The sequence below is a fragment of the Sinocyclocheilus rhinocerous genome, unplaced genomic scaffold (assembly GCF_001515625.1).
Source record: "Sinocyclocheilus rhinocerous isolate Xijiao unplaced genomic scaffold, SAMN03320098_v1.1 scaffold1399, whole genome shotgun sequence".
Classification (NCBI taxonomy): domain Eukaryota; kingdom Metazoa; phylum Chordata; class Actinopteri; order Cypriniformes; family Cyprinidae; genus Sinocyclocheilus; species Sinocyclocheilus rhinocerous.
Genome location: NW_015634038.1, coordinates 116,265 through 140,239, shown reverse-complemented (window position 1 = coordinate 140,239; position 23,975 = coordinate 116,265). Strand labels below are relative to the sequence as shown.

Below are 23,975 nucleotides of genomic sequence, written 5' to 3'. Positions count from 1 at the left end.
TCCAACCGTTTCAAAGTTTGTATCACTCCTCTTGCGGTATTTCTCACAGCGAGTGTCATGATGGATGCCCAACTCCACTATAATTTTATAAGTAATACTGTTTTTGTGTTTTTAGGCGAGAATGTACTTGTTTAGACTTCAAGTATGCGGTTTGTTAATAAAGATAACGTCTATTTGAAAATTTGCTCAGCCTACCTGTTTTCTTCAGAACTGCTACTACGCTACATTATTTTAAGGTGAAACCCAAAACATATCTATTTTCTTTGGCTTTAAGCTAATTTGTGTAGTTATTGATATTAAGTGTGTGTAATCTGTTAGGTAGTATTTGGTTTTATTATTGACTGTTTTTGGACACATTGTTCAGCACCTTGGTCAACAATTGATGTTTTTAATGGTGCTATATAAATAAAGTTGACATTGACAAAAGAAAAGATGGTTTTTGAAGACACTCCGTTGTTGTTTCTTATGTATTTACACACTTGTGCCGTCAAACTGTTGTATAAACGCAATATCACTCTCGTAGCCGTGCGATATGGCTGTATATCGGTACACTGTGATTACCAACGGCCGAATGACAGCCGTGCCGATATACAGCCATATCGCACTGCTACTCGTGTGATATTGCACATATATATATATATCATAGAAAATGTAAATATTGAGCTAATTTTTGGTAGGTTTTGGAATTGACTACCACTTTTGTTAAAGGAATAGTTCTCCCAAAAATGAAAATTTGCTGAAAATGCTGTAAAAGTGGTCTGGTCTGAATCAGGAGATAAATGTGCACAGATCACGCACCGTTTACAAGCCAAAACAGCTCTAAACACATATGTGGCTGGATTTTGATGTGAGAGACAACAGGAGATGGACTTTTTCACTGAAGAAAGCATTGTTATGAATTATGGACTCATATTTTAGCCAGAAGTGACAGTTTAAAGTTAAAAACGTGTGTTAACGATGGATTTGTTTCTTACAAACATGCAACTTTTGTCTTCTCAAGACATTAATTGATGGACTGGAGTGGTGTGGATTACTTGTGGATTATTGTGATGTTTTTATCAGCTGTTTGGACTCTCATTCTGACGGCACCCATTCACTGCAGAGCATCCATTGCTGAGTAAGTGATGCAATGTTACATTTCTCCAAATCTGATGAAGAAACAAACTCATCTACATCTCGGATGACCTGAGGGTGAGTTAAGATTCAGGACATTTTCATTTTTGGATGAACTGTTCCTTTAAGACCGCACGGTTATCAGTCAATGCAGTCAATCTCAAAACAGCAAAATGTATACCGAAAATGTACATAGCTCTATAGCACATGCAGCTGTACCTGTTGCTCAGTGACGGTTGGCAGGGTGACAGGAGTGGGAGGAGCATCATCCGCTGTCCTGCGGCTGATGAGGAGTCGGACTCTGTTCCCGCATTGTTTCAACACTTGAGCAACCTGCTCACTGCTCAGACCAAACAGATCCGTATCACCGATCCGCAGGACGTGATCCCCACCGCGCAAGCGACCGTCCTAGAACCAGTGAGAGAGACGGTGAACTTCTGTATATTTCATAAACAGATTTTATGACAACCACCAACGTTTTCATTCTTGGGTTGAATTCACTGGACCCTCACAGAGTTATTAGACAATCATTGTTGACTTTGGGCTGTCAAGCGAATCAAATTTTTTAATCTAAAAAATTAAATATGCGATGTGCTGATTAATTAATCAAATTAATCGCACATCAGTTTTGGCTGAGGAATTATCCCACGAAATTTAAGGTCATTATTGTGTCAAATCATTGAATAGACATTACAAAAAGTAGCTTTAGAAAGAAACATTTTGGTTCACCATTGCATAAATAATGATAGCAAATGGGTATTAATGTTTTTTTTAATTGAATATTGAAATATGAAATTAATTTAAAAAAATGAAATGATACTCTAAATATGAACCTACAACCGCCAATAGGTGGAAGTATTTCTCAGTATTTCTTAATGAATGAGTCATTCAACCAGTTCATTCAAATGGCTGATTCATTCAAAAACGAGGCAAGTGACTGGCTGCATCAGAAACCCTCGGCAGCTGACTTCGCTGCCTTATCAGGCAATGATTTGCAGGCAAACCATCATATTAAGCTCAACCATCACGGAATGGAATGCACAGGATCATGGGATATCAAAGGCAGCGAAGGATACATCTATGCTGCCTTCAAAAATCGACCATATGAAGGTATCTCAGGAGGCAGGAAGTGAAACTAACTTTGGATTCGAACGTGCCTTGATGCCTTCCTACCTTGAAATGTGTCCTCCAAAGGCAGCATTTTCACAGCCTTTATGAATGAGTCACTGAATCATTCGCTCACTCGATTCGTTCAAAAATCAATATCACATTTGCAATGGTGCAGATATTTCGGGAAAAACAGCTCTCTTGCTTGTGTGATATTGCTAAACTATATCATATGATATAAATATAAGACAAATACTAATACAGGGGCATTTTTTTACCCTCATATCTTGAATTTTAGGGGCATTTAACTGCATTCATAGGCTAAATCACACAGTCAGCCGTTCTGCATCATTCATCAGCAACTTCATGCAATGTAAGATGATGCACAGGTCTAGGCAGGGCGGGGGCGTTAAATGCACTTTATTTAACGTGTTTTTTTTTTTCTAAAATGAATCGCACCTAATTAAATTGACAGCCCTACTTTTTTTACTTGTCTTTCTTTAATTGCTCGAAAAGAACGCAAAAACGTCGAGGACAGGACAACAGGTCAGAGAGAGGGGCATACAGACAGACAGAAACACCACTGGTAATTATAGTGCATAAAAAGGTCAAAAGTGCACTTACCTGGTCAGCGATGCCTCCAGGTAGGATGGTTTTGACAATAACGCCGGTGGTTTTACCGCCAACAATCCCGAAGCCCAAACCGGTTCCATCGTTCACCAGCTCGATCATCTCCACGTGAGTCCAGTGGGTCTAAAATGGCACAAGCACACAAAAAAGGGGGTCAATTACAAATAAGGTTGGCCATCATGATGATAAAAAGTAGTTAAATAGTTTAAATGAGCGTGGCAAGTTCTCGGAACATTCAAAACATGCAGTTGTTTTTAAAACGCTTTGGGTAACATTCTGATTTATAATTTTGCAAACATTATAAGAACGTTACTTTTGAACGTTCTATTAGGAACACTTGTTTGTAACTTTGAAAGAGGATGTTCTGAGAATGTTCCTTGTTAGCTGGGTAACGGGGATCAAAATACAAGACTTACAAAAGAGATGTGACTATGTACAACCCCTGCTCTCCCTCTTTGGAAAACATTTCACCAATAATGCATGTTGTTCAAGTGACCATAACATGCCAGTCCTTTGACTGTTGTATTCATCACTCAAGTCATAATTCATGGTTCCTGACTGTCTAAGCCAGTGGATGACCAATATCAATAGTGTCAGGAAGGCAACTCACCCACATGAAGGCAGACGACCACATTGCTGCTGCAAAGACTTCTGTGAAAGAGCCTCCTTTAGGAGTGGCTCACGACACAGTTACGCTCCTGATGGAATGACACACCAGCGGACACGAATGAAGACTATCACGTATCACACAGGCACTAGAGATCACCTCCCTTTTTCCACGCTAGTTGATGGTGCTATTCAGTGTAGTCTGAATTGCAAAACTGTGCACTGTCTCAGTATTCATTTCCCAAAGTGCAGAAGCTCCAAAACTCGTTTTGAAGGGCTGAAATCATTGACCAAATGAGTGTTTCTCTGATAGCGTGTTTTGACTGTCGGTGTCTATTTCATGCACAAAATATGGATAAACTAAAATGGGTAAACAGTGCTGGATTAACCATATCAATTTCTAATTTTTAATCAATACTGATATTGACTCTTAAATCTCAAGATCGATCTTTTAGTTTGTGCTGTTTTCTGTTGATCCATGAACTTTAACTAAACATTATTTACAGCACCTGCCATGCAATAATAATTACAATAGGCTTTGTGCCTTGTTACTTTAAGTCTCAGCTTTCAAAGCCTGTCAATTTTATCCCATAATACAAAAATAAATAAATGTGGTTTTGACGCTCTTTAATGTGGCATGATACATCACTTTTTTTATTTTCCGTTTCGGTTATCAGCCAAGTGCATCTTGATTTTTCCGGTTATTCCCCACAATTTTCATTTAGGTGCATCACTAGTAGGGCTGCACAATTAATCAAATTTCTAATCGCGTTTACAATTATGGATGCCACAATTACGTAATCGTTCAAAGCGGCAATTAATCGCTCAAAGTCCACTTATGTTATTTTGCACGCTTAAGATATGTTTTTTTCTTTCTACATGTTATCTTAAGGGGTTTTCCATTGTTTTAGTTTTAGTTTTAATATAACATTATAATACCATTCATATTTTTATGAAACCAATCCGATGTATATTTGACATTTGAGGGTTAATACTATAGAAAAGCACTAAAGGTTTTTCAGTTAGAGTGTTTTCAGCTTGTTTATTTTCATATAAAAATACGGCATGCAGTTGCATCAAACAATGGTATAAACATCATTCAATGTAAATTGTGATAATCGTAATTAATAATCGCAATTACAATTTCAAGGGAATAATCGACAATTATGATTTTTGTCATAATCGTGCAGCCCTAATCACTAGTGAATATAGCACAAAGATGTCAGGAAAACAAACTTGTGTGATGACAAAATCAGGCCAAAACAAAGCTGTTTTGGAGTTCGAAACAGCTTGACATTGCAAACTTTCCAGAAAAGTTGGCTCCGGTTGGTAAACACCTTTTAAACTCCAGTTACTCCGTGGTGATTCAATAGTATGTAAGTGAGCTTGGGGTCTTCACATTTGTTTCAGCGAGAGCCGGGTGAGGCACCACAAATCTCAACACGATGCAGACAATTTTTTAATACCGACGATTATTGTACACAAAATAATGATCTTTAAAAAAGCATCATATGACCCCTTTAACAACTTTGAGTGCTTTATCCAGTTCACAGATGTTAGGAAAATAACTTTGAAGTTCAAACAAACTGCAAGAACTCCCATCCCAAAAGGAAAACAGCAGGGGGCCGAATCCATTATAAAGGGGCTGTGTCACATCTCTATTATGTCTCGCTCCCCACTGAGCGCAGCAGGAATATTCACAGGCTTAGCCATCCCTTGGTGCTTAGGAGACATGAAACAGAACTTTTATACCACTTTCAACTAAATATTTGTCATTCAAGTGGCATAACCTTCCAAAAAAATGTAATAGAATAGTTCCCTTATTTTCCATGAATAGAATTATTTTTTTCATAACATTTCCCATTATGAATTATGATGAAAACTGTTGAAAACAGTCGTGCTGCATAATATTTTTGTGGAAACATTTTGTTTGTATTCAGGATTCTTTGATGAATAAAAAGTTTAAAAGAACAGCATTTATTGTAAACAGAAATTATAAATGTTTTACTGTCACTTTTGACCAATTTTATGCATCCTTGATGAATAAAACTATTTCTTTATTTTCAATTTTTTACTCAGAACTGCTGAACAGTAGTGTATAATAAGTTTCCACAAAAATATTGGGCAGCACAACTATTTTCAACATTGATAATAATCAGAAATGTTTCTTGAGCGGCAAATCAGTATATTAGAATGATTAGAATGACACTGAAGACTGGAGTAATGATGCTGAAAATTCAGCTTTGATCACAGAAATAAATTACATTTGAACAGATATTCACATGGAAAACAGCTATTTAAAATTTTAATAATATTTCACAATTTTACTGTTTTTACTGTAATTTTAATCAAATAAATGCAGCCTTGGTGAGCAGAAGAGACTCTTTTCAAAGACATAAAAAAACTGGTCCAACCCAATGATACCCAAACTTTCGAACAGCTGTGTATTTGTCGCTTATTGTTGTAGGAGACTTTTATTTTGAAAACCGCAGGTTTCCTTCATTCGCGTTTCGGCTCCCGCACCTGGAATAACCAGCATGGTAATAATGAGTGGGATGATCGAGGAGCAGAGACTCCCGCACAGACTGAAGTCGAACCAGGTGTGTGTGTGTGTGTGTGTGTGTGTGTTGTGTCTCACCGCACTGGAGTGTGCTGAAAGTGTGCTAGCAGCACTGGGAGTCCTGGACACCACCGGGCTGGAGAGCTGCGGGACAGGCCCACGGGCGACAGTGAGGCTCACGCGGTCCGACGCTTGCTGCAGGAGAACGATGGCCTGCTGGTGACTGACGCTCTGATCCAACAGCTGACCGTTAATCGCCAGTATCTGATCTCCCTCCTTTAGTTTTCCATCGCTAGAAAAGAGAAACTTATGTTTAACAACCAAAACTGTACTGAGATCAACTCACAATTACTACAGAGCAAAGAACGTGACGAGTTTCAAGCTTCAATTGAGTTTAGAATGACTTAGGGATGATGACATGAATCTTTAGGTGAACAGTTCCTTTAGACTGCTATCTTGAAGTCAACGAATTCATTGTGAGAGAGAAGTGTGCTTAATTGTAGTGAACGTACACTTGTAGTGTACTTCAAATCTTAAAAGTATATTTGTAAAAAACTGTCCTTGCAGATAATATAATATTAATGAAATGAAAGGCCACTTAAGTGACTTAAAGAGAGACACTTTCATGACAGTTTAACACACTTAAGCACACTTTTAAAAGGTGAACTTAGTAGAAATGTCAAATCATTGTTTTAATAATCTTTCGTCTTTCTGTTAAGTATACTTATTTTGATGTGCTGACTAACATACTAAAGCACATGTAAAGCACCATTTTCATTTGATTGCAATTAAGCGTCTGAAAACATCACATTCGGTTCACACTTAAGTATATTCTTTTAAAGTATATTATTTTTCTAATAAGTTCTCTTTTTAAATGTCTGCTAAAGTGTAATTATTTTTCACAAGGAAATACATAAATTACTATGTGAATGATGACCTAATGGTTGAACTAAGCACAGTTATGCAACACTGTTATTGTAGTACAATGTGAGATATATATCTATATTTCTGTGGGCCACATAATAAGCAGGCAGAAATTTGCTCTCACAAAGAGGCACCAAACTGCTAAAAAGCACTAACATGTCAGCAAACTAGCTTGAGCAGTGACTTTGAGCTGAAAATGCTGACGTGACATGAACTGGTGACACATTTGTGATTAAGATTAGAATTGCAGCAGATCTTTAAAATATGAGTAATCTTTATTTTTAAAATGGGAACAAACTAGAAGAGCTGTGTGTACAAATCACTGCTCATCTGACAGGTGTGTGTGTGTGTGTGTGTGTGTGTGTGTGTGTGTCTGTTCTGACCTGTATGCCACACTTCCAGCCTGAATCTCCTGAATGAAGATGCCAAGTTCTCCACGGTTCTCACTACACAAGCCAACAACACTGAAGCCCAAACCACCCGATACCGGCTTCAGCAGGTCGATTTGAGTCACGTACCGACCCTACACACACACACACACACACACACACACACACACACACACACACACAGACAGAACAGCAACAACAACACATACAGTCACAATCACACAGCTGTTTGAATTTGCTCTCAGAAAGTAAATGACTAAATGTGTGATATCTTATTGACTATTTAACTACCATATGAGAGTTTAGGGGGTAAATAGTAAAAAACAAAGATTTAAATGATCTAGATAGATCTGAGATGGCCAAACGAGGGCTGGGGGGACAAAGTTGGCCCCTGATGCCCTATGATTTGGCCCACCATGCAACATCATAGAAGAGGGGAAAACTAGGAAAAAAATGCCACTGAAGAATTCCTTCATTTTTATTTTATCTTTTTAACATTCATTTTATTCTTGCATCGAAATGTAGAGGATATAACTGAATCTGATTTTCAAAAATAAAATATAAGTTTAAGTTTGATATAATGCAACATTTATTTTCAGCTCTCAGATAGATAGATAGATAGATGGATAGATGGATAGATGGAATGATAGAGTAATGATGAATCAATAGATGATAGTATAATAGATAGAACGATGGATGGATGGATGGATGGAATGATAGAGTGATATAAAGAATGATAGATGGATGGAACAGTAAAACAATACATAGAATGATGGATAGATAGATGATAGATGATAGTATAATAGATAGAACGATGGATGGATGGATGGAACAACTGAATAATTGAATGATGATGGATGGATGGATGGATGTATGGAATGATAGAGTGATAGAAAGAATGATAGATGGATGGAACAGTAAAACAATACATAGAATGATGAATGGATAGATAGATAGATAAATAGATAGAAAGATAGATAGATAGATAGATAGATAGATGTTGTGTGTCACCTGAGCCATGGAGCGGATGATGTGTTTGTACTCTTCAGATGAAGTTTGTCCATTGAGCACAATGATATATGGATGGAACAATAAAACAATAGATAGATAGATAGATGGAATGATAGAGTGATAATGGATGAATCAATAGATGATAGTATAATAAAACAATGGATGGATGGATGGAATGATAGAGTGATATAAAGAATGATAGATGGATGGAACAGTAAAACAATACATAGAATGATGGATAGATAGATGATAGATGATAGTATAATAGATAGAACGATGGATGGATGGATGGATGGAATGATAGAGTGATATAAAGAATGATAGATGGATGGAACAGTAAAACAATACATAGAATGATGGATAGATAGATGATAGATGATAGTATAATAGATAGAACGATGGATGGATGGATGGAACAACTGAATAATTGAATGATGATGGATGGATGGATGTATGTATGGAATGATAGAGTGATAGAAAGAATGATAGATGGATGGAACAGTAAAACAATACATAGAATGATGAATGGATAGATAGATAGATAAATAGATAGAAAGATAGATAGATAGATAGATAGATAGATGTTGTGTGTCACCTGAGCCATGGAGCGGATGATGTGTTTGTACTCTTCAGATGAAGTTTGTCCATTGAGCTGAGCTGAGAATCCTTCAGTGCTGCCCTTCAGATCAGAGTTAATATATGGAGTCTGAGAGAAAGAGTGACAGAAAAACAGCCCAAATTACTCCTCGCCTTGTGTGTTCCAAATAGTCCTGAAAGAGCGTGGAAAACTAATTTGTTTTGATAATTTCTGGTGATAATTTGTCCTCCCAGCCATCTGTGCACACATGTTTTTCATTACATCCAGGAGCTGCTTAATTAACTTTTTATTTCCCTCCCCGACTCGAGCGCACACTCCTGATGAAGTACAAACCATTTCACATCAATTACCGCGACAAAACGTGCCCCAAAAAAGCATCTCTCTGTGAGAAAAATAACAAGCACTTCACATCACAATGTGTTAAGTCATTTCCTTAAAACATTTGCTGTTTGCTTGAATTTAATTGCTTATTAAACCATTATCTTTCCAGCTCACTTTCACAGATCGGCACTCTGGTGATTTACAGCTCCGTCCTTGCTGTTATATCAATGTTTGTGAGTCTTTTCCACATGAACATCTCACGATGCTGATTCACTCAAAAATGAGAATTCTGTCATTTATTATTTATTCACCCATTTTGTGAAAAAATAAGTTGACGGTAGCTATTCACTTCCATTGTATTTTTTTTTTCCATACTATGGAAGTCAATGGCTACCGTCACCTGTTTGGTTCCCAACATTTTTCAAAATATCTTCTTTTGCATTCAACAGAATGAATGAACAAACAGAGTAAATGATGACAGGATTTTCATTTTTGGGCGAACTCTCTTTAACAAACTATGTCAAGTTCCACACGTTTTATACAGCTCTTCTGTGCACTTCAGTCTGCTGCAGCAAACATTAATGTTCATAAACGTCTCCCAGAGGCCCTTCAGATTACACGCCGCAGAATCTCGGCTCAGTTGCTGATCGTGCACAAGCTTTGAACACGCTCGAAACTATGTCAGCTCTGCGAGAGCCTGTATTTGTTAGTCTTCCCGTGTAAGAGGATTAGGCCTCCAGTTTGGCTCGTCCACATTTCAGAAATTACTTCTGCTCCACTTCACACATGAACTCATGTCTCTCTCTCTCTGCGTTCTGGTAACTATAGTAACACAGACAAAGCCAGACGCACCAGTTGGCAAAAACAACCCCGCAGGTTAGTGTGGAGAAACATCAACAGACCGAAAGAAAATCTTCGCAGGTTATTAAAAGGTGTTTGCTAAAGCAATCATGATGTTTACTTTTGCCTAAGTATCAAACTTCCTATAGCAAATGCATGTAAAAATCTACTTGTGTGTGTCTCCCCTTGTGAAAAATAAGCACACTTTAGAATACTGTTAAAAATAGCACTTATTATGGAAATAGGTATGTATACTTAAGTGTGAACTGAACGTATTGTTTTCAGACACTTAATTGCATGTTATTTTTCAATTAAATTAAATTTGTTAAATGAGTGTTTTTTGACCCACTTAAGTAGGACTTAAGTACATCCTTATCCCCCGGTTTGACAGACAAGGCTTAAGCCTAGTCCTAGACTAAAATGTAAGTCTGAGCTGTTTCAACTGAAAGAAACTTGCACTGACTGATCTTAAAATATACCAGTGCCTTTGTTTTGTCTCAAGATGCACACCAGTAATGTTTTTTTTCTAAGCACGTTCATAAAATAAATGCTTAAATGTCCTAATTGAACTTTGATCTAATCCTGGTTTACTCTAATCCCCGTCTGTGAAACCGGGTCTATATGTAATTCCATAATTACTTCTATTGTCTTTAAATTATGGTTAAAGTACTGCTGAATGTACTGACTAGCATTTATGATCAACTACAATATACTTTAATGTCACTTCTATTGAAACTCGTCTGTCATGCATTTAATATATATTTGTAATTACACATTTGTAATGATGAAGTTGCAATTTAGTGCATATAAAATATATTAACTTTAAATGTAATATCAAACAACACACTAAAGATAAAATGATAATCAAGTCCTTAACATGTGCTTTTTAAAACTTTGACATTATTTCAAATTTCACTTTTTAAAAGTGTACTTAAGTGTGTTCAGAAACAGTCATGAAAGTGTCTCTCTTTAAGTCACTTAAGTGGCCTTTTATTTCATTAATACTATATTATCTGCAAGTTTTATAAAAATATACTCTTCAGATTTGAAGTAGACTACAAGTGCACATTCAATACAATTAAGCTCACTTCTTTTTCCCAGCTCTGTTCTATACGAGTCCATAACTTTCAGACTGACATTAGATGGTTTCCTTCTTCCACACAGGCTGTTAACAGCGTTCCGCTCTGCGGTTCATAAGTATGTGAGTGAAGAGAGCGAGAGGGGACGCCGCTGGGGATTTGATAATCTCCATTCCTCTGTTCCAGCATAACTCGCATACTTCAGACCGAACGGCTGCCGGTGCCAAACTCTCCATGAACACACAGAGCTCCAAAACCCCAAATCTGCCCAATGAGTGAAGCTTCTCCCTAATTAATAAGGCTGTGTCTTACTTATGAATATTTCACAGCATTTGAATTGTTTGGGATTTTAATAATCATGTAATCTCAATCAGATCAAGGGAGCAAAGATTAAAAGCAGACTGTCAAAACATGTCATTGCATAAATAACTGAGACACAAATCTGATAGATATAAAAAATATAGATATAGATATATAAGTTTACATTTCCAAGCATGTTCAGTGCTGTTCAAAATTATGGGGTCGGTAAGATTTTTTTATGTTTTTGAAAGTATCTTCTGTTCACCAAGGCTGCATTTATTTAATAAAAAATACATTAAAATTGTGAAATATTATTATAATTTCAAATAACTGCTTTCTATGTGAATACATTGTAAAATGTGATTTATTTATTTGATGCAAAGCTGTATTTTCAGCATCATTACTCCAGTCTTCAGTGTCACATGATCCTTCAGAAATCATTCAAATATGCTGATTTGTTGCTAAGTATTATCAATTATTATTGGTGCTCAAATATTAATAATGATAGTTACTATCATCAATGTCGAAAACATACAAAATCTTCAAAAGTACAGCATTGTTTTGAAATAAAAGTCTTTACTGTCACTTCTGATCAATTCTATAAATCTTTGCTGAATAAAAATACAATTTCTTAAAAAAAAAAGCAATGACCCCAAACTCTTGTACGGCAGTGTATATAATACACATTTCAAACAGTAATATTCTACATTTATGTCACATGACCTCATGTGTGTTGCATGTTGTCACCATGTTAAATGCAAGTGTGTTGAACTCCAATTCATGAACAAATCCATCTGATTTGTGAACAAATTAGTTGGTCCAAATATAAACAGGAATAAACTTGAAAAGAATACGTAAAAAATGATTCATTTACACAATGATCCATTCTATGAATGGGCAGGGTAACACTTTATTTTAAGGTGTCCTTGTTACACATGTTACATGTACTTACTATTATAATAACAATTAATTATGCATAATTACATGCAAGTTAACCCTAATCCTAACCCTAACCATATAGAAAGTACATGTAGTTAATTAATATTACTCTGTACTTAAATGTATAATTACACTGTAACAAGGACACCTTAAAATAAAGTGTAACCATGAGCAGTTCTCAAACTAAATGCTCTTTTAAAAGCTTTTTTGGTGTGATTTTTTTTCACCTGTCCTTGGAAAAGAGCCATATGAATAATCTTTGAAATTTCTACTTAAAGTGTGATGGGTTTGTAACGACATGAGGTTAAATAAATAATGTCAGGATTTCATTTTGGGTCGAACTATTCATTTACTTATGTAAATTCTCTCTGTTTGAAATGTTTTGTAGTTAGAGAAATATTTTTTTCCCAGTGTTGTGTGTTTTGTTCTTACATGCTCCTTCAGATGCTGCACTGATTTCTGCAGGGCGAGGATCTGGTGAAACAGAGGACTCTGCAGGACCGCCTTCAGAAGATTCAGCTTCTCCTCAGCAGGAACATCTGCTCCCTTTTCTTTCAAGCGAGACTGTAACCTCTCCACCGCCTGCAGACAATGCTGGGTATCTGGGTATCACACACACACACACACAGACAGACACACACACACACACACACACACACACACACAGACACACACACAGACACACACAGACACACACACACACACACACATACTTCATGTCAAAGGTTTCTACAATCTCCTTATGCTGTGGAAACGCAGCCAAGGTCTGCATTACAGCATTTGCTAATTTCCGAGTCAAAGCTCAAAGTACAATTAGAAATGCTGAAAGTTGTTTTTTTTTCTCTCTCTCCATGTATTGGTGTCTTATTTTGTGTATATAGCAGTGCTGCTGCCTATCCTTGGCCAGGACACTCTTATAAAAGAGATTTGAAATCTCCAGAGTTTTTATTTTCCTGCTCAAATAAGGTTGAGTGAATGAAAATAAACAGCTCCCTATTGCCAGCTACAGTCAGTGAACGCTTTCCAGAACCTTCACTCTCTCTGTTCCTCTCTGGTGGAATGAGCTGCTTCGGACAAAAGCATCTGCTAAATGCATACATGTTGTATGAAAAGCATATTTCTCTTGAACCACCAGCAGGTATGCAGTGTGTATGTTAGGGGGATTGAGCTGTTGTGTGTGACTGGTTTGTGCAGCCATGCCTGGTGAACGCCTGGATAAGCCCCAGAATCCTGCGTTATGGACCCAGGCACTGGGCATTAGAGAGCCGCTCGAGCCTCCAGGTTTGTGTGCAGCAGTCTAGCTCATTTCCATTCTCACAGAGTGCGACTAAACCAGTGTGTGCGGAGTGTGTGGAGTATGTGAACCTCTTCAGTAAACAGTCCCACAACAATCAGCAAGTGCAAGCATACTCTCACACAGAGCCAAACTCTCTCTCTTTCTTTCAACTTTTTTTGTTTTCCTTTCTGCTGTATATTTTTGGTACTGCCATGGAAAGTTATGAAGATCAGGTAACTTTATGTATGCACAAAAGTTTGGGGCTGGGGAGATTTTGATTAAAAAAAAAACAGTAATATTAAGAAATATTATTACATTTTCAAAAAGCAGGTTTCTATTAAAATATATTTTGAAATGTAATTTATTTCTGTGATCAAAGCTGTATTTTCAGCATCATTACTCCAGTCTTCAGTGTCACATGATCTTCAGAAATCATTCTAATATGCTGATTTGCTGCTCGAGAAACATTTCTGATTATTATCAATGTTGAAAACAGTTGTGCTGATGAATATTTTTGTGGAAACTGTGATACATGTTTTCAGGATTCTTTGATGAATAGAAAGTTCAAAAGAACAGTCTTTTGTAACAAGTCTAATTTATTTTAATTAATAAAATCATACTAATACTAAACTTTTGATTGGTAGTCAAATCTCCAAGATGTAATGATCTGGGCTGCGTTGTCTAGCCTGAGTAGATCATAGACCTGTTTCCATCAATTTTCTCTACGATCAACTTAGCTTACGATGCTTTTGAGGAACGCAGCCCTGGAGGTTTGGTCTGGAGTATAGTAATGAATTACAATTACAACTAAAACATTTATTAATTGGTTATATATTTAACATCGCCAGCAGCACACGTAATGACTACTTTTTTACAAAATATTCTACATAAAATTCAAAATTACCATCTTATAAAGGATCACATGGATTGATCTTGCAAAACAATTCAAGAACTTTCCCAGGTCATATTTCAGTCCAATTGAATTATTATTATTTTTAATAATTTCTCATTATTATATTTTGTTTGTTTTGATTCGCATGGTTAAATAATGGCTGAACTTTCCAAAACTTTCACTCTCTCTGCTCCTCTCTGGCAGAACAAGCCGCTTTGGACAAAGCATCTGCTAAATGCAAAAATGTAAAATGCATAATTGTTACAAGCCAATTTTATATATATATATATATATATATACATATATATATAAAGTTTACAAAACAAACAAACAAAAGACTACATGGGTTTATCTTACAAAACATGTCAAGAACGTGTCCAGGTCAAATTTCACTCTAAAATCAAATTATTATAATTATTTAATAATTATTATTTAAATTACATTTTGCATAAATGATATGCAGCTTCACAAACACAATTTTGTCTTTTGATTTTAGGGTGGAATATAACTCTGAAATGTTCTTGACAGGTTTCAGACGCAAAGCTTCAGGACCTCAGACCAGCTCTTTGTCTGTCACGGAGGCCGGCAGAAGGGGAATGCCGTCTCTAAGCAGAGGATGGCAGAGGATACGTAACCGAGACGTTTCAGTTCATTATGTCTCGTCGTCTCATTCAACAGAGAGACAGAAATACCCTCAGGTTTGCAACCCATTACCCACAATCCTCTACAGTCCAATCAGACATCAGAGGTCATAGTTCCACAGAAATGCAAAATTAAATGGACTTACCCATTGTTTCGATCATCTTGCGTGTCCTTCCTCTCTCTGTTGTCTTTCCTCATTACCTGGGCTTCACGTCATGCCTGAAATCAACATTTAGAGTTAAAGTTACATTTAGCTCCAAGTGCATTTGACTAAAGGAATAATGACAAAACATTTTTCGTTTGTAAATACAGAAACAATAGCAGTTCATTCATACAATGTATTGCATTGTTATTATTGTTAACTAAAACGGTAACACTTTATTTTAAGGACCAATTCTCACTATTAACTAGTTGTTCATTAGCATGGGTATTACTAGCATTTATTAGTACTTATAAAGCACATATTAATGGCTTTTTCTGGATGACCATATTTTAGATCCCTTAATCCTACACCACACCTAAACTTAACAATATCTATTAATAAGCAGCAAATTAGGAGTTTGTTCAGGGAAAATTCTTAGTTAATAATGATTGTATTAACATGATTGTAAAGCGCTTTGGGTGTACAGCAATACATATGTATAAATGCATCATTCATTCATTCATTCATGTGTTCCTTATTCTATTATGTTTTTGGAAATTGAAATAAATCAGAAATAAAATAAAATATTAATATTAGATGAAAGACTAAAACGTAAAAAAACTTAAATGAAAATTTTGAAATGTTTCCTTGCCAACTAACTGAAATAAATAATTTAAGCTGAAATACTGAAATTACTAAAACTGATAAAATAAAACAGATAAAATATAACTGAAAATCTAAAAATAAAATAAATGAAAGCCATATAGAAATTAAAAAAATGAATAATATGACAAAAGCACATAAAATTAATAAAACTTAAACTAAAATGAAAATATAAAAATAAAAGCCTGAAACGAATAAATAAAAATCTTAAATAAAATTTGAAATGTTGCCTTGACAACTATTGCCATATATGAAATATTGAAATTACACTGAAATGACTAAAGCTGAAATAAAAAGAAAAGAAAGCTATAGAGAAATATGGAAATAGAAATAGAAATATATAAAAACGAATAAAATGACATAAAATTAATCAAACAAACTCAAATTAAAATAAAAACTGAAAATATAAAAATAAAAGCTAATTCAAAAAAGTTAATAAACACTTTAATCGTAAATAAATAATAATAAAATAACATGCATACAAAAAATTAAAAATGTACATTTAAATGTAATTCTCTTAAATAAAAATGTGCACACCGCATTCATCGTAAATGAATGTAGAGCACCAGTTTGAGAGCTTTAGAGAGACATTTCCAGTGAATAACAACTTAAATTTCAGTCTGTTCCTCAAATACAGCTATTGTATGACCTGGAGTAACATATAAGGTGAGTAAGTAATGACAACTTTCATTCTGGATGAGCTATTACTTAATAATTTCCCTTGACTCTGCAGATTTATCAAAACTTGTTTCAGAGAGTGGCCGAACACAGTCTCGGAGGAACGGCAAATTCCAGTCTCAAATCTCAGAGAGGTCATGTGACTCGTGGGCAGACGAGCTTTCATCCGACCACCCCGTGGTTCCCATGACGATGGGACACAGAGACTGGCTCTGGTTTCTTTAGAGAAGCCTGTAAGCGACAGGTCTGCAGTGAATAGCTGCCATTGTGGGAGTTTTTATCATCACTGACTACAATGAGAGGAGGACGAGATTTACAGAAGAAGCAGTGCTGACGTAAAACAGCCCAGTGTGCGTTATTTCCTATCAGAGGTCAGCCAGAGACGAAATTCTTGCCCTATCAGCATCTGGACAGTGTCTGTAGCGCTTTTGTTGACTCAACACTGTTAATAAATGCGTTTGAACATTCTATTATTCAAAGAATCCTGAAATAAATATGTATCAGTTTCTACAAAAAATGTTGTGCAGCACAACTGTTTTCAACATTGATAATAATCAGAAATGTTTCTTGAGAAATCAGCATATCAGAATGATTTCTGAAGATCATGTGACACTGAAGACTGGAGTAATGATGCTGAAAATTCAGCTGCGCATCACAGGAATAAATTACAGTTTAACAGATATTCACATAGAAAACAGCTATTTTAAATTGTAAAAATATTTCACTGTTTTTACTGTATTTTTGATCAAATAAAAGCAGCCTTGGTGAGCAGAAGATTTTTTAAAAACACGTTCACCAACCAACACTTTTGAACAGGAATGTAAATAAATGAAAAAATAACTCAGACTATGTTTAATACAGGTTGATTTGCAATATGGATAAACATGGTTTACTGCTTTTTGTTACATCCTTTGCATAATGGGCTACCAAGAGCATCAAACCATCGAAATTCAGCTCACATTTAGAAACAAAAATGGTGAATTTCCCTATTCAGTCATGTTGGCCTATGCATATCATTCAACATTCAACATTTGGTTGTAGATAACAATTTGTCAACTTTAGCATCATAAACATTTAGGAAATGTGCTGGATCACCAAATCTCTGTCCTGAAGCAAAACCACTGCATTTGAATAGCAATAACAGTCAGTGCCGCTAACCAACATACTATCCGCTCGGCTAAATGCGCTCTATACGTTAGCCTCGCTGCTGTCGTCATATGGACTAATGCTCTTACGTGAGGATTAACTTCTTCCTCCCTCCCATCATGCTTCCCACAGTTTTAATTAACGCTGACGGTGACATCTACTGCGAGACGCTACAGGAGAAGATCAAGTCTTTTCCCTCCTACAAACAATCCTGTTTTACAAGAGTAAAGCAACATGCAGCCACGACCAAACAAAAAGCCCTTTCAAACAGATGCATATGCAACAAAGCACAACCTATTTCAGAGATAAGTTAGTTACAAGTAGTGTTGATTACTCTGCAATTACAGTGTGATAGAGTAATGAATGAAATATCACTATTTGATGTCACACAGATGTAGCTGGCATGTTATCTGTATATTTAAGACCACAGCAGCTGTTGGAAACATTGAAAATGGTTGCCAGATTGTTTCAAATGCCCATTATTTGAGTCACTAATTTCAGATATAGATTGAATGAAGATATAACGTAAATAAAACTCACTGCCTGAAGTTATGACAGAAGAAGAACTGGGCTCACAAATAAAGACTGAAGCACGGAAACGGGTCTGATGTGTCATTTTTGGTGTTTTTTTGGCCCTGAAGTCTCTTAAAACAGTTTTTACAATCTCACTAGTTCAGTTTGTCCAATATGAGCACATGCAGCACAGCAGAATCGTGTCATTTTTGTCATATTTTCGCAACCAACAAATGTCATTTTTACTAGACTGAAAAATAATTGATGTAGGATTTGCAAGCTTTTCACAAATAATTACAAAGAAATGGCAAGTAACAAGTGAATTAAATATGAAATTTTGAAGTAGAAAGAAAAATGCATTCCAATGTATTCCAATAATCTGTTTTATTTACCACTTTGAAAAATAATTTCTTACACTGTGCATCTAAAAATTATTTATTTTGTGGTAAATTGCATACTGGAAACAATTTGGAATAAAATGGCTGGCTGCTTCATCTTACTGAGAGTAATTTATATGATGCTGCTAAGAGAAAGGAAAAATTTAAATCGCATCATATGACCCCTTTAACTAGCATTTTATGACTAAGCACACATAATTAAATAATATTTTCATAATTTGGCCGTTTGATTGGTAATGACACCTAATAATAAATAGAAATGCTCACAAGTGATTTTCGTCATCGCATGCTCGTCTCCTTGGTAACCAAGTGCGCTCACTTTAGGGACAAAACTGTTGCTGCTGGTGGAAATGATGTCACAACCGAGGGACAAAAAAATGATCTACAATAGTTGAATATCTGAAGCGCTTTATTTCACTCTTTGATTAGATCCTCGCCGTTTTAAAAACGTAATCATTAATCAATTAATCACGTAATCAACCTTTTAAAAATGCAACTCTGGATCTAGGACAAAGGTAAAAAAATGAACACACACAAAAGCTATAAAACCTAGAAGAGATGACAGCTGTAACGTGACCTTCATGTAGCAACAAAATCAAGACCTGGCAGATAAAAGTGTGTGTTTTGGGACAGTGTGTCAGATAACGCGTGTCCCGTTACTCGCTGCTCTCTGTGTCCACAGGCCTGTCGGGAATAAAAGCCGCTTTTCGTACTAAGCACGGATGAAGCCACAGGCTGTTGACAAAAAGTTGACAAAACAGAGCAAATACAGTGCGGGAAACGGCATTAAAACAACGACGCACGGCGGCGGTCATCAAAGAATCGATGATGCGCGCGCGACATTCTATCATTCCAACAAAAGCGCGTTTGTTACAATGTAACCTGATCACATCAAAGCCCGCCGCGCCGCGCCATTCACACACATTCACCGAGAATAACGAGTTTTGTTGAGAATAACTTACATGAACGTCGGTATCTCGCTACGGGACGGGGTCCGTCCGGTTATTTTTTGGTTATGTGTTAAAGATGGGCGCTGTGTTTGAAAGTGGAGCCGCCCCGCGCGCACACACACACACACACACACACACACTCCTGCGCCACTCCGTGGCTGCCGCGACCACTGACTGAACCTCTGTGACCCTCACAAACATCTGAAGGAAACTGCACTGGAATAGATAAGAGAGCCTGCTTGGTTCAGGAATATTTTATTACCACACACAGATAATCAAACAGTCAGTAGATATATAACCACCGGGGCTAGTTGTCACATGGGAAAGTTGTCATTCCAGCAGCTTGCCCTGAAGAACATTTAACAAGGAAAGAACAACCCTACACTGCTTTCACATTCCACTGGGCAAAGATTGCAGACATACCTGTCCCGCTCTCCTCTCCAGCTTCTCCTCCATCAGTGACGAGTTCACTTAGAGTGTTTATATGTCATATAATGAACTCTGTGAATTCATTGTTTCCCTAGTTCATGCTTGGTGACATAATTGTCCCAGTGTGATCGGTGCGGCAGTCTCATTTTGGCTAAATCCCAATTAATAGTTTATTTATTACATATTTTTGTTTTGATGGTGGCATTGAAGGGAACACTCTTCAAAATAAAGGTTCTAAAAGGTTTTTCACACCAGTTCAATAGAAGAACCATTTTTGGTTCCTCACAGAAGCTTTCAGTGAACAGTTCTTAAAGGAACAATTCTTTTGTGGTATGAATAATATTTTAATAACCCAAATAATCATTTTTAGCCATAAAGATCCTGCAAGCGAAAGGTTGCAAGGGTGTTAAAGGTTCTTCTTGAAACCATTTATTAAAAAAAAAAAAATTAACCATTATAAAAACATTATTTATTACAGGTGGTAATGGTGTGATAATGTAAACAGAGTGAAAATAAGATGTTTATAACTATATGATTTCTATAAATACAGTAATAAACAGTACTTTAGCCACTATATAGCTCTGTATGCTTTTATTTATACTCAATATTCAATTTTTTATAGAATGTTTTATTTGTTTTTATATGTTTAAATGTTTTTATCTATATGAATACATATAGTCTATTTTCTGAAATTGGACTCCCTATATGCACATCTTTTCAAAATGCATTTAGTTCATTGATGAAAAAGAAATAAAACAATATGTGAAACATAAAATATAATGTTTTTGCATTTTTCAAACAATATAAAGTATAAAGACCGAAATGTACTAAAATAGACCAAGGTGAAGTAGTATAAAGTTTACCAGAGTATAAATGGGTAGTTTATAAGGCAAAAAGAGAGCAAAGAGCAAAACTAGCAGTTAGCAAAGTACAAGGAGTATCAGTTTTACTTTTTCAAATTTATGCCAATCTACATTTTTATGTAACTGACTTATCATAATGTTCTTTTTAGCAGCATCATATGACCCCTTTAAAGAAGAAATTGCACGGTCCAAGCAGTTTATGCCACTGGCCACAAGTTTAAATTATATTTTGAATCCCAGATTATCATAGTATGTTTTGATGGAGTCAGACTGTTGACCCTGCTTATATTCCTGCACATATATACGTTAGCAGATGTGACCTGCACCTAAAGTCCAAGACGATCAGCAGGACCATTCATCAAATACTTTTTATTGGACATAACTCTCCTGTTTTTAATTTCAGTGTCAGGATGACTAATTAGGATGTAGAGGGAATATCAACTAATTAGGTACACTGCCTCTCCCAGAAAATACCTTGAAAATCAATCAAGACAACAGGAGATGTACTTTTTCACTGGGGGAAGTGTTTTTCTATTAATTATGGACTCGTATTTTGGCCAGAAGTGACAGTTTAAAGTTAAAATGTCGTTTAATGATGTATTTGTTTCTTACAAACACACAGCTTTTCACTTCACAAGATGTTAATTGATGTTAATATACTGTTTTTACAAATGAGGACATCCCAAAATGGAGGTTTTGCCAGATTTATATCAGTTCTGGGTACAAATTTGCCCTCAAACACACCGAGAACTGTGGCACTGAAACACCTGGAGAAGAGCGAGTCCCTTGCACTCAAATAGTTTTACAGGATTAGTGTCTCCTCTCTGTACCAGTTGTGACATTTTGATCAAATCAAATTAAGTGACAATGCCGCGGATGGAACTGAAAGTTAAATGTATCACAGTCCCTTTAGGGCCTATAAAAACACCTCTTCAGTTAAACTCACCTCTGCTGTGCCTCTGAAAGCAACACACACAGACTGTAAATGAAACAAGCTGTGCGTCCCTGAAACAGAGGCTCACTGGAAATATGTGACTCTGGGTATATTACTGCAGAACCTGAAATACATTGCTCTAGGCCCATTTCGCTGCATTTTACAGATGACACGTCCACAAGAGGCGCTATAAGCTTTATAATTTTCTTCCATTGCAGATGCAGGTTTATTAAACAGCATGCGTCATGAGAGTACAAAATGTTTGCAAAATGATATTGTGTTGCTTGTAGCAAATTTCACAGCAGTTTTAAAGCAAAATGTCTTTAACTAAATAGTGTTCAGTGTTCTCTAAAACAGTTAAATATTTTTTTACACTGGTTGTTGTTCGTATTGCAGCAGTTCGGAAATATCCTGTGAGTGACGCTAAAAGCTTCATAAACCTAACTGACAATGTTAACAAAAGCAAACGTGAGATAAATACACACTGCTAAATCAATCATCCCATTTAATCTTGCTTTGAGGTCTTTTATCATGATTTTTGTTTCACAGGACTTATACCAGAGCGCTCTGTATCTCAAGTTTAATGCTGTACCGGGTGGGCTACCGAGCAAGTTTACTACACCAGAAAAACCAAACATATGGAGCTGGTTATATGCAAACGTCAAAATTAGTTTTTACAAATCATGTGAGTTTACAAATCATGCACTATGGTTGTTTTAAGGTCATATAACATGATATTGAGGAAGGAACCACATGAAAATAAGTCTTTATTAATCAATAACCTGCTCCTGTATCATAATTTGTGTGAAAAGGAATAACAGTTATTAACGTTTTACTGCCACTAGTGTTCATTTCAGCTGGAAATTGCAGTGTATTGTATGTAGTGGTACGTTTTTGCAGTTTTTCAGAAACATAGTCTTTTCAACAAGGACAGGAGTGAGATGTTGTTTTCTCAAGATCCAGCTCCTGGATGAGCACATAGAAACCCTATGCCGACCTCATACGTCATCCACCCGGAGCTGCTTCCGTTTACAACAGTGAGCGCAAGCTACATTAAAGTGATTATTACGTTTTGAATATGGATACTTTTCTTACAAAAATGCATCGATTCGCTACAGGAGGCCTTTGTTCACCCCCCCGGAGCCGTGTGAGACACTTGTTTTATGGATGGGTGCTTTTTATTTAACTTCTTTTGGACGGATGCATGCAACACCCGCTGAGTGCCATGAAACAGCTTGAAAGATCAAATACAATTTTTAATATAACTCCGACTGGATTCGTCTGAAAGAAGAAAGTCATATACACCTAGGATGACTTGAAGGTGAGTAATTTATGGGCTAATTTTCATTTTTGGGTGAACTAACCCTTTAATCCCTGATGCTAACTGTATACAATTCTTGGCCTTTCAAGCAATGCTATTAAGATTTTATGTGAATCCAACATCCAAGCTGTGCTGGTTGTCATATAATCAGGATGTTTCAGATTAAACTGGAAAGTTTTCTCTTAAACTGTAAGCGTGTTGGGATAGCGAGAGTTGGACCACACAATGGAAAATTCTAAGGTGTTGTTACTGCAAGATGGCCAACCATTTCCATCAGAAATGTACACATTCCCACACATAATTTCAGCCTAGGAGCAGGATGATCAGTGGCCTCTGAGGAAGCAGAAGAAGGTGAAAGTCTTTCCATTCCTTCCAAGTGAAAAATAACACTTTAGCATACTTTTAAAAAGAGTACTTAGAATATTAAGTGCAAATATATGTTAATGTCACTTCTGTATGCCGTGTATTTAAATATATTTGTAATTAAACATATGTAATTATTAACTGCCCATTTAAATTAATAATTTGAAGTAAAACTTTTAATTTTACATTACAAAGTGCCCTTTTTAAAAGTGTACTTAAGTGTGTGAAGAAACGTAGTCATGAAAGCGTCTCTCTTTAAGTGACCCTTTATTTCTTCAATATTATATACGAGGATAGGTTTTATTTATGTATTTATTTATTTTAATATATAATGACCAAAAAGGATAC

The 23,975-nt window shown here is 36.1% G+C and overlaps 1 protein-coding gene across 1 annotated transcript in view; it reads right to left on the bottom strand.

The window, feature by feature from the left end:
* Positions 1-19,892, bottom strand: part of LOC107745302 (multiple PDZ domain protein-like) — an 81,048-nt gene extending 61,156 nt beyond the window's left edge. Inside the window, exons 1-8 of the mRNA XM_016559162.1 lie at positions 19,730-19,892; positions 15,373-15,446; positions 12,850-13,019; positions 8,936-9,046; positions 7,324-7,463; positions 6,095-6,308; positions 2,845-2,973; positions 1,333-1,521 (exon numbers count right to left, since the gene is read on the bottom strand). Of these exons, the coding sequence (XP_016414648.1) occupies positions 1,333-1,521; positions 2,845-2,973; positions 6,095-6,308; positions 7,324-7,463; positions 8,936-9,046; positions 12,850-13,019; positions 15,373-15,388 (969 nt within the window). The 5' untranslated portion in view covers positions 15,389-15,446; positions 19,730-19,892. The remainder of the gene's footprint in view (positions 1-1,332; positions 1,522-2,844; positions 2,974-6,094; positions 6,309-7,323; positions 7,464-8,935; positions 9,047-12,849; positions 13,020-15,372; positions 15,447-19,729) is intronic.
* Positions 19,893-23,975: the final 4,083 nt, after the last annotated feature.